General features: G+C 44.3%; 1 protein-coding gene across 8 annotated transcripts in view; it reads right to left on the reverse strand.

Moving 5' to 3' along the window:
- The window catches only part of CEP63 (centrosomal protein 63), a 180,874-nt gene that overhangs the window by 93,815 nt on the left and 74,624 nt on the right, over positions 1-12,435 (reverse strand). For 4 of the 8 annotated variants that reach the window (XR_008891004.1, XM_056564393.1, XM_056564392.1 and 1 more), the window contains exons 2-6: positions 10,527-10,592; positions 9,933-10,110; positions 2,439-2,534; positions 1,584-1,700; positions 963-1,076 (exon numbers count right to left, since the gene is read on the reverse strand). Coding sequence is in view for 7 of the 8 variants with exons in the window: in XM_056564393.1 (XP_056420368.1) it covers positions 963-1,076; positions 1,584-1,700; positions 2,439-2,534; positions 9,933-10,110; positions 10,527-10,567 (546 nt within the window). In the remaining variant the exon portion in view is untranslated. The remainder of the gene's footprint in view (positions 1-962; positions 1,077-1,583; positions 1,701-2,438; positions 2,535-9,932; positions 10,111-10,526; positions 10,593-12,435) is intronic. The other 4 variants (XM_056564396.1, XM_056564395.1, XM_056564398.1 and 1 more) reach the window with 3 other exon arrangements.

Genomic DNA, 12,435 nt, shown 5'->3' on the forward strand with positions numbered 1-12,435 from the left:
AACGTTTCCAAGCTTTAAAAATCTCTGTATCATCCCTTTCCCCTAGCTCAAATTGTGTGAGCTCCCGGCAGGAGAAAGTGGGCATTCCCCAGCAGGCACGACGTCACTGAAGCCTGCGAGAGCTGTGCCTCACCATGCCCCGCACGCACTTCCTCAGTTTGGTCTCCTGCCGAGTCTGGAGGAGACCAAACTGTTTGACTTGCGGCAGGGAACAGAACAGAGCCACCTAGTGGCTGTTTTTTTAATCACATTAAAAACAAAGGTTGAGAATTTTAACAGCAAGTAAATAGCAAAGTGTCCTACAATTACATAAGGAACAATACATTAAGGGGGGGGGAGGGATTTATCATAACCTGTACTCCCCTAAAAGTGTATTTTGGTGACAGGCCTGTCTAAAGAACTTGTACATACTCTTCTCACCTCCAGAACACCTAGTAAAACAGTACTCTGGAAAGTAGTCTGGAAAGTTTCCCTTCTTGTTTCTTTCTTGTGTTCCCCTAACAGAAAATCCATTAATAAGGTAGCCTCTCTACTCCAGCGTTTACAAAAAGGGTCTTAAGCACAACACTCTGTTAAGGTACAGTTAACAGCTGTCAATGTCGATCTGGATGGGCTTTTGGTGTCTGCTTGCTTGATGTCTAGATTTTTCAGGGTCATATGTACAAATGGAAAATTTGTTGTAAAGATCTGTCAGTGTCCCACTGATTTGAATCATGTTTGCAGAAATCTTAAAAACACATTTTCGAAAGCAGAAATTTCTGCAACAAATCACAGTCAATAAATGGACCAAGTACCATTTTTAACTACTATGGTAACCATGTCTTAAACTGTGTTCAGACCTGATAATAACAATGGGGGAGATTTATCAAAACCTGTCCAGAGGAAAAGTTGCCCATAGCAACAATCAGATTGAACTGGTTTTGATAAATCTCCCCCAATAACTTCACATCAATTCCATGTACCTGATATTTTTCTGTTTGCTCAGCCAAGGTCCTACGCTGAGCCTCCAATGCAGCTACCTGCTGCTGATACAGAAGACGCTGCTTCTCCCAATCTAGGGACCTTTGGCGAAATTCCTACATAACATATATAAAAAGTCCAAAATTTAAATGAATAATATTTTTGTAAAAAAAAAAGAGAAAAAAAAATTCTGATTTCTTATCTTACTGCATATAACAATTTGAACCATGGAATCTTCTAGTAAGGTAAATAGCTGGCATGGGTGAGTGTAAGCCTCATGTCAATGTAAGTCAAAAGTTGGGAAGGGTTTAATTATTTCAAGCAGACATCTTAAAAACTAGGTCTTGGTACTGAAAGTAAAGTGGAACATTTTATAACTTTATTATATACAGAATAATATACAGTATAGTGAACAGTAATGAAAAAAATATAGTGTTGTATTAGTAGCAATTATGTGAAAGAAAATAACGCATCCCAAACCAACCAATATGGCATTCAATCACCATTATTTCTGATGTGCTTTTAATGGCCACAATTAATAAACATATCCAAATACATTCTATCCTATGTACTCCAGAAAGATCTGAATGATACCAAAAAATACCATATAGTTTAATATTTACCTCCAGTCTGCGCGCCAGCCGACTGACTTCGGACCTGTCTCCTTCACCACTGCTTTTTAGCTCCATCCTCTGGTGTCTTCTCTGTACTTTTTCATATGTCTTTTTTAATCTGTTTAACTGTTAAAAATGACATATAAACATTTTTGTTTTCAAAGTAAATGAGCTTAAATGTGTTACAGATCTTGGGATCAAAAGTTCCCACTTTACCAATATGCATCAACAACACTAATATAATGCCCAGTGTCCACGCCTGATTTCAGATTGGAGAATATACCTGCACAAATACTTAAAGGGGTATTCCGGCCAAAGACATCTTATCCCCTACCCAAATAATAGGGGATAAAATGTCCACATGGAGAGGGAGTTGTGTGACGTCATGAGGGGGCGTCGGTGACATCACGTTTCCAGTCCTGGAAACACAGAGGTTTCCAAGACTGAAGAAGCAGCCCGGCATAGAATGCAGGTGCTGCACAGAGATCGTGGGGGGTCCCAGCTGCGGACCCCCGCGATCAGACATCTTATCCCCTATCCAAAGGATAAGATGTCTTTGGCCGGAATACCCCTTTAAAGTAAGTGACAAAAGCTGACATGCCATGTATTTTTTAGCTCAGATGTGGGGTGTTGGGATGGGACCATAAGGACTGACCTTACTATGAATGGTATTGCACCCAGCTCTATTCTTATGCTGGACTCACTTTTTATATCCCCCTGGCCTATATTCTGAGAAATGAGGAAGCTCTTATAAACCAGACATGTTTTGGTAGGGAGTTACAGGATTTGGATCTGTAACCCAAGAGAGCTGACACAGTGATTTAGTGTGGATTGGTATCATAGGAATAATAAAATTATACATACCTCCTCCTGAAAGCGTGCCAGCTGGGACTCATACTCCGTCGTCTTAATGAGATTATTTTCTTCTTGCTCTGTCAACTGCTTTCTCAGAGACCTAATCTGCAAACATGTTAAACAGAAAAGTAGATTTTTTTATGCTTATCGTAAAATCTCTCTCGGAAGATCCATTGGGGGACATAGAGACCGTGGGTATATCTTGCTGCCACTAGGACAGCACTAGGTATACAAAAAGAAGTCTGCCCCTCCTGGCAGGATATACCCCGCCTACTGACTCTGAGCTAATCAGTTTAGTCCCAAAGCAGTAGGAGAGACCGACAGAAAAAGAACCCAGCAGGTGTCCGAGGGAACTAGACAAAAAAAGAACCGAACACAACCCCTCGGACAGAAACATCGAACCATAGAAACCAAAACAAAGAGGTGGGTGCTGTGTCCCCCAATGGCTCCTCCAAGAAAGAGATTTTACGGTAAGCTTAAACAATCTACTTTTCTCAGTTGGCTCCATTGGGGGACACAGAGACTGTGGGGATGTACCAGAGAAGTCCCCAGGGTGGTAAAAGTACCCAAAACAGAATAAGGCAGAGGACTGAGCCAGTGCCGCCTGCAACACCTTGCGATCCAAAACGGCATCAGCGGATGCAAAAGTGTGCACCTGGTAGAATCTGGAGAAGGTGTGCAAAGACGACTAGCCGAAGCCCTATTGCGTAGCGCCCAAGAAGCCCCAAGAGAACGCGTGGAATGCGCAGTCACCTGAAAGGGTGGGACCTTCCCCTTATGACGGTAAGATTCCGAGATGGCGGAATGGATCCAGCGCAAAATGGATCAATATTCATCCAGACAATGGAGGGAACGCTCCTTGGCGTTGGATGGAGCCGGACAGAAGGAAGGAAGAACGATCTCCTTGTTAACGTGAAAGGAGGAGACCACCTTGGGCAAAAGGATTGAGGCAGCAGAAAAACAACCTTGTCCTGGAGAAGGACCAAGAAGGGAGAGCGACAAGAGAGCCGCCAGCTCAGAAACCCGAACACGAAGGGAAGCATCCCGAAGAGGTTCAAACGGAGCTTCCCTCAAAGCACCGAGCACCAGACTGAGATCACAAGGAGGGGTGGGAGACCAGTATGGCGGAGCCGCAGGAAGGGTTGGAAGCAAACGGCCGTTGAAAGAGAATAGAAAGAGCCGAAACTTGACCTTTAAGGGAGCTGAGCGTCAAAAGCTGATCCAGACCGAATTGCAAGAAGGCAATGAGGCGGAAAGGAAAAGATAACTGGACAGACAGATTGAGCTTCACACCATCTGAAATAGGCCAGCTAAGTGCAGTGGCAAATCCTAGCGGAGGAAGGCTTGCGAGCCCCTAGCATGGTGAGGATCACCCCGGAAGAAAACCCCCGAGCCCAAAGAACCGCGGTTTCAACCACCATGCAGTCAAATTCAGTGACAGTAAATTGGGGTGGCAAAGAGGACCCTGGGAGAGCAGATCAGGGCGAACCAGAAGACGCAGAAGTACGTCCGCGACCAGCCGAAGTACGTTGACGTACCACGTGTGTCTGGGCCAGTCTGGGGCCACCAGAATGGCGGGAACGCCCTCCGCCTTGAGTTTCCTCAGAACCCTGAGCAGGAGAGGCAGAGAGGGAAAGAGGTAGGGAAGACTGAAGGACGACCATGGAATTACGAGCGTGTCCACCACCAGAGTGACTTTGCTACAAAGCAGGGAACCTGTCTGTTGTGGCGAGACGCAAGGAGATCCACGTCCAGGGTCCGCAAAGAGCATAGATCTGCACGAACGCTTCTAGATGGAGAGACCACTCCCCCAGATCCGCGGAGGAGCGGCTGAGAAAGTCTGCTTCCTAATTCTCCACGCCCGGAATGTGAATCGCGGAGAGAGCAGGCACTAGAGTCTCGGCCCAGAGCAGAATCTTGGAGACCTCCCCATCGCTGAGCGGCTGCACTTGCCACCCTGGCAGTTGATGTAAGCCACCACCATGGCGTTGTCCAATTGGACTCGAACTGGAAGACCCTGAAGGAGGACCTCTCAATGGAAGAGACGAAGAAAAATGGCACGGATCTCCAGAAGATTGATGGGGAGGCGAGCCTCTTGAAAGGATCAGCGACCCTGGACGGTCAGGTCCAGAAACACACCTCCCCAACACAGGAGACTCGCATCGTCGTCATAACCTGCCAGTGGAGGAGAAGAAACGACCACTCCTGGAGGAGCAGTGGAGAGTAGAGCCACCACAGAAGAGACCGACGAACAGAGGGGGGCAGAAGAATCTGGCGATCCAGAGTGGATGGCAACTTGTCCCACCGGGCCAAGATGTCAGCTGGAGAGGGCTACAGCGGAACTGGGCGAAAGGAACCGCCACCATCCGGCCCAGCTCCTCCATGCAGAAACTAATCAGAACAGGAGAGGGGCGCCGTAGTTGACGGACACCCTCCGACAGGGAGTGCCGCTTGATCACCCAACCAAAGGTGGACAGAGTCTGCACAGTGAAATGAATGCCCTCCAAGTTTTGGGACCGGGACGGAGCTTTGATCAAAAGATCATCCAGGTAAGGGAGAATCAAGATCCCTCGAGCCCGAAGAATGGCAATCACCACCACCATGATTTGGTGAAAACCCTGAGAGCCGTTGCCAGGCCAAAGGGAAGAGCCACGAACTGGAAGTGACCCGCTGGAAAAGCAAAGCAGAAGAATCGCTGATGGGGGGGGAAAAATGGGGATGTGCAGATAGAAGTCCCGGATATCTACTGAGGAAAGAAACTCCCCTTGATCCATGGACGCTACCACCAAGCGGCGGTTGAGCAACTTGAGGTCCAAAATGGGGCGAGCAGAGACCCCCTTTTTTGGGGACTAAAAACAGATTTGAGTAGAACCCCGAAAAAACGCTCCCCTGGAGGAACTAGAACAATCACCCCCTGAGCAAGGAGGGTACTCAAAGCGCTCTGAAAGACAGCCGCCAAAGAAAGGGAACAAGGAGGAAGGGATCGGAAGAACCGGTGCCAGGGAAAAGAAGCAAACTATCCGGTAACCATCAGATATGATGTCCCGAACCTGCGCTAGCCAAATGTCCCGGAAAAGAGATAGGACGTCCTCCCACCCGAGAAGAGGATACAGGTGGGGATGTCCCTTCAGGAAGAGGGAGGCTTTCGGTTACTGGACTTGGCTGAGAAACCACTCATCTGGAAACCCTAGCCAAGTCGGAGATCAACTGGGAAAGGGAAGAGACCCACAATGGGGGAGAGGCGGACACCACGTGTTCCAAGGGGACATCCTGAGAAGCATGCACAGGAGGGATGGTGGAACAGGTGGATTCAGTGGAACTACCTGGCATTTTGGTCTTGCAGCCCACGCAAGAGTAGTAGGTGACTAAGGCTGCGGCCACCTGTCTGGGGGGAGGTTCAGGTCTGGGGTCGGACATCGATGCTAGTAAGAAAGTAGTCAGCAATAAAATGGAACAAGGTCTCACCCAGGTCCTGACTCCCGCAGCTGGAGCTGAGAAGCAGGCTGAAGCTGTCCTGTGACCGGAGATGATGAAGCGTGCAGCAGCTGAAGCGATATGGGAGGAAGCTGCACTGACTAGAGGGAGTGGCCACCAGTATGGACCCCACTAGAGGAAGAATACAGAAAATAACTCCCAAAGAGCGCGCATTGAGCTGATAGGAGAATCAGTGACCCTGGTGTGCGTGCAGGAAAACTATTGGCCGGCAGCAGGAGGAGGAGGAGGAGGACGGGAGCCCCGCCACGCGCCCGAATATGGGGAGGGGCAGAGCTAAGTACCGGACTAGGCCGCAACCTTAAATTTGCCTGCCTGACGCACAGTCCGCCCAAGAATAGGGCGAAAGCGAAAGTAAAACTGAAGAGCCGGCCGCACAACATCAGCCCAGCTGACAGGCGCAGCGCACCGGAGAACAGACAGGCTGCTGTCCAGAAGTAAGTAATGTTGGGGAGGGAGAAGGAGCTGCCCTGCGATCCCCAGAGCCCCAACAATGCTGCAATAAAAACCTGAGTCCCCATCCCAGCCACCTATAATAATAAAGAAATCCCTCTGATTCCCCTGAATGAAGATGAGGGAAAAATCTCCCCGAGTTCCCAGTTATAAGGAGGGCACCCAAAAGGCAGAGAAACATGAGAATGTAAAGGGAGAGGGGGGAGAAAGGGGGAACAATACTCACACTGTGCCCTGCACATATTCACCCAAGATGTCTTCTGCCAGCTATGGTCACCTGCGTCATGTCAGGCTGAGACAGCGGGACAAGCAGGGGAGATAGGGGGACTCTGACCCAAGGTGCAACCCCAGGCGTTGGCGGGAAGGGGTTAACTGTGCATACTCTATGCCCTATGCCCCTTAGCCACATATGAGGGAACAGGTAGCACCATGCTCCTGAACCCCAAAAAAAACAGAAAAGAAAAAGGAGAAAGAACCTAAATACAGGCTCTAGCTAGAAAATAAAAAAGAAGACAAGGTCTGGAGAACTCCAGACCTGGGTCTGCCTCATACTGACACTAAGCTAAAACTGATTAGCTCAGAGTCATTAGGCGGGGTATATCCTGTCAGGAGGGGTCGACTTCTTTTTGTATGCCTAGTGTCAGCAAGAGATAACTGCAGTCTCTGTGTCCCCCAATGAAGCCGACCGAGAAATGGGAATTAAACACGCACCTAGTTCTCAGTCAGACAAACAGGCCAACCAGACTTGTACTAAGATTATGGAGTTTCAGAATGCAGTCCTCCGTATACTGTGTAATTTCAAAGAAAGAAAAGACCAAGGCCAAATCTCTTCAAAAAGGCCCTGGCCAAACAAAGCATTAGCACTTATTATGTAGCTAGCCAAAGTCCTGCAAAGCACTGAGCTATTCAGGGTGATCTGATAAAAGTGCACTGTGCTTCTAGTTCACTAAAGAATTGGAAATTCTATGCAGCTGAGGATGCTGTGCACAGTTAAAACCACTGATGTAACATTTTACATTTTGACTATTTCATTAAAAAATTACTTTTAAAGCATTACTACAAATTTACAAAACACAGACATGTCAAATGTTATGATCAGTTGGGGTCTGGGTGTTCATACCACCACCGATTGTTAGGCTATATGTTCACATGGGCAATGTCCGCACATAAATTTTTGCTGTGCCAACAGCTTAGCGCCAGCAGAACATGCCGGCCTAGGACTGCTCGGAATTGCGACTCTCATAGACGCCAATGCATTTCCGTGTGGACTCTGCAAAATGAATAGACATGTCTATTCTTTCTGTGGACTACTGAATGGAGATTTCTGCTGCTGCGGAAATTCCATCATGTGCACAGCGCAGCAGAATCCATCAGTGCGGAAGTCTCAGTGCGGAAGTCGAATGCAGAATTCATCATGGAAATTTCATTGTGTGAACATACCCTTAGAAATAGCCAGGAGAAGAGCACAGCTGAGAGCTTCACTCACCGGCTTACTGCGGGAGATGGTTTCTATAATAAGTCAGCAGTAATTGGGAGAGAGAAACGCTCAGTCATACACTTCTTCCAGCTCATTCTAAGGATCAATGGGGGTCTGAACATCCAAACCTGACTGATCAAAATTGTGCACTATATTTCATACATTTTTCTCAGGAAGGCACAACAGAATAAAAAAAACGTAACATCATCCACGCTATTACCTGTTTAAACAGGTTAACGCAGGTGATGCTGCTGACAGATTCCCTTTAAGGTAAGTGACTACTTATCTTGGCATGCTAGACTTACTCAAGTAGTACTTAAAAGCAGCCATCTTTAATCTAGCAATACAGTGCAGTTTCTCACCAATAAGGTGTATATAACACTAGCACGGGTGGTGAGTGGACGAGTGGTTAATTGGTAAGCCCAAACTGCTGCTATACTGTACGTATGAGTCCCTGTATCTCATACATAAAAAGTATGCAATAAATATATTAAAATGACAGAGAGCGCTGAATGGGACTTTTGGTATCATTTAGTGAGAATAGTGCGTACCTGTGCATGATAAATAGGATTGTCAAACGATGACAAAGTGCATGCGTGGCTGGATTATTCAGAGGCTGAAAGAATATAAATATATCAATATGCCAAAAAGTGTTACAAGATGATAAAATATTCTACTAAGGGGAGGTGCATACCTGATACATAAGGTGCACGGTGAAGCGCAAGACAGCAATAAGGTGCATAAGAGAATGTATTATATCGAAGTTGAGAAGTCAGTTATGCAAGTGGCATATGTACTGTGCTTAATATATACATGCATGCATGGCGCAGAAAAATTATTCCTATAGCGTATTTATGTTTTCAAATCAGTAGCAAAGAATATCTAGCTTCAAGGTGTGCAGTCTATTCACCTTTATACAGTTTATTAAAAATACTAAAAAAAAAGGAGAAGCGGACTAAAATTCAGATTAGTGACAGTCAATACCTGCAGTTAAACAGAATTCAGTGTGTGCGCGGTACCTGTAGTCCAAAGCAATTTGTCCGTGTATGTACTGCATGGTCCCTGCGATCAGGATGTCTTCTAAGTGCTTTAAGGCAATCTGTAAGGGAGCGGAGATTGCAGAGTCACGGGAGTGCACCCCGGCTGGTGGCGTCTCGACTGTAGTATCTCTAGCTATAGTAGTTGCAGTGATGTCACTACAGGGTTCAATGAGGACCAAAAAGCACTCCAACGCGTTTCGGAGACAATACAACGGTCTCCTGCGTCGCCGATCCCTGACGAAGGAGACCGTTTTATTGTCTCCGAAACGCGTTGGAGTGCTTTTTGGTCCTCATTAAACCCTGTAGTGACATCACCAACTGCCAGAACCACCAGGCAACTGGAGGAACCATACAATCCATAAACGGACAAATTGCTTTGGACTACAGGTACCGCGCACACACTGGACTATTTTGCGAATCGCGCCTGTATATTCTGAAATCATACCGCTGTTTACCTGAAGATATTGACTGTCACTAATCTGAATTTTAGACCGCTCCTCTGTTTTTTAGTATTTTTAACAAACTGTATAAAGGTGAATAGGATAAAGGAATAATTTTTGTGCAGTATACATGCATGCAAGTATATATCAAGCACAGTACGTATACCACTTGCATATTTAACTGACTTTACCAAGTTTTTTTTTTTTATTGATTTACTTGTTTTTCTCATCTTAGATCCTTCGATATAATACATTCTCTTATGCACCTTATTGCTGTCTTTCACTTCACCATACACCTTATGTATCAGGTATGCACCTCCCCTGAACAGAATATTTTATCATCTTATAATCTTATACCACTTTTTAGCATATTGATATATTTATATTCGTTCAGCCAATGAATAATCCAGCCACGCATGCACTTTGTCATCGTTTGCCAATCCTATTTATCATCCACAGGTAAGCACTATTCTCACTAAATGATACCATAAGTCCCATTCAGCGCTCTCTGTCATTTTAATATATTTATTGCAGTTTCTCACCAATGTCTAGTGTTGGCGTACAGACCAAAGCATTTTCTGTAGGCAATATGAGAGCCTACCTCTTGACTCAGTCGATCTTCTTGTACTCTGGCAGAGCTGAGCTCCTGATCTCGAAGCTGCAGCAGAGTGTTGAGGGTCTCTGTATGGGCTTCCCACTCAGACTTCTTGTGCTCCAACATTATATCAATCTGCCTCATGAGCTCTTTCAACTCAGCTTCACAGGAACCAAATAGAGTTCTGAAAAACCCAAATCCATGTAAAGGAAATTAAAAAGGAAATGCGGGGGTAAACAATATAGATCCATACATACCACTTATGCTTCTATATTAGAGAAGTGCATTTACAGAAATTGTCTGTCAGCAATCTGCAGGAAATTCCATTGCAGCAGAGTGCCATTGTTTTCAATAGGATTCTGCTGCATAATGCAGGCAGAAATTCTGATAAGCCCTTCGTCGAAAGAATGAACATGTTCATTCTGTCAGCGGAATCTGCTCAGAAATGTTTTGCAGTTTATGTAATATATGGTATGGCTTCCTGTGCTATTGGAGGACATTCTGCTAATTTTCTGCCGTGTGAACGAGGCCTTATAGACGTGTGCATATATATAGGGTGCCCTTAGATTGTAAATACAGACCACAGTGTGTTATACTCACCCCATCTTCTTCTTTTGCATGCCTTGTAACAAAGCCTCCATCCCGTGCACTGGAAACCTGCAATAACTAAAATGATATGAGTAGGGTATAGAAATCAGCAATATGGGTAACATGTCATCAGCTATATGGATAACTGGGCATACCTAACTAGCCCTAACTAAAAGATGCATGGTGGGATATCTATATATATATATATATATATATATATATATATATATATATATATATATATATATATATATATAAAACTCAATGTGTGTGTGTGTGTATGTATGTATGTATGTTCCAGCATCACGTCCAAATGACTAAAGATATTAACATGAAACTTGGCACACATGTTACTAATATTTCAACAACAAACATAGGATAGGTAATTTAACCCTTACTCATCCCCATTTTCCAGGGTCGGGATTTATGTTTAAAGGGTACCTCTCATCAAATAAACTTTTGATATATTTTAGATTAATGAATGTTGAATAACTTTCCAATAGCATGTTAATGAAAAATATGCTTCTTTCTATTGTATTTTTCCCGATCAGTCCTGTCAGCAAGCATTTCTGACTCATGTTGGAGTCCTAAACACTCAGAGCTGCCAGCCTGCTTTGTTCACTGCCAAACAGGCTGTGAACAAAGCAGGCTGGCAGCTCTGAGTGTTCACCTTTGTGAACAAAGCAGACTGGCAGCTTGTGGTGTTTAGGACTCCAGCACGAGTCTGAAATGCTTGCTGCCAGGACTGGTAGGGAGACCCCTAGTGGCCATTTCTTCAAAGTGGAAAATTAAATAGAAAGAAGCATATTTTTTAATTACATGCAATTGTAAAGTTATTCTGCATACATTAATCTATAATATATCAAAAGTTTTTTTGATGAAAGGTACCCTTTAAAGTCCCATACAAGTCTATGGGAAATATATGTTACTGCATAACTTCCAAACGGCTGGAGATATTTCGATAATACTTGGTCACATGTTACTTATATGTCCACTTAAAATATAGGATAGTTAATTTAACCCTTAACTACCCCCATTTGTGAGGGTTGGGGTTTTTGTTTAAAGTCCCATGAAAATCTATGGGAAATGTATGTTCCCACATAACTTCTGTACGACTGGAGATATTTTACACACCATACACACACTGTGGTTAGGTTATATGCCTAAACCCTCATGACAGTTGCGTTTTAAAAGTGTAGGTTCACCTTATTTTTTGGACATTTTTTTTTAGATGATTCACATCTATGCTATAGCAGTATGTCAAGCGATACATTTAACCCCTTAAGGACCCGGGATTTTTCCGTTTTTGCATTTTCGTTTTTTTCCTCCTAACCTTTAACAAATCATAACTCTTTCAATTTTGCACCAAAAAATCCATCTGAAGGCTTATTTTTTGCGCCACCAATTCTACTTTGTAATTTCATTTTACCCAAAAATTTAGGGCGAAACGGAAAAAATCATTGTGAGACATTCGTAATTTTGGGGGCTTCCATTTCTACCCGGTACATTTTTCGGTAAAAATGACACCTTCTCTTTATTCTGTAGGTCCATACGATTAAAATGATACCCTACTTTTATAGGTTTGATTTTGTTGCACTTCTGGAAAAAATCATAACTATATGCAGGAAAATTTATACGTTTAAAATTGTCATCTTCTGACCCCCATAACTTTGATATTTTTCTGCTTATGGCGTGGTATGAGGGATAATTTTTTGCGCCGTGATCTGAAGATTTTAGCAGTACCATTTTTGTATTGATAGGACTTATTGATTGATTTTTTGCGCTTACGCCATTGACTGTGCGGTTTAATTAAATATATATTTTTATAATTCAGACATTTACGCACGCAGCGATACCACATATGTTTTTGGTAAACTGTGGAATGATGTGCTTTACCAAAAAGCTCTATCTTGGTCTCATC

Source organism: Hyla sarda, chromosome 3 (genome assembly GCF_029499605.1).
Source record: "Hyla sarda isolate aHylSar1 chromosome 3, aHylSar1.hap1, whole genome shotgun sequence".
Classification (NCBI taxonomy): domain Eukaryota; kingdom Metazoa; phylum Chordata; class Amphibia; order Anura; family Hylidae; genus Hyla; species Hyla sarda.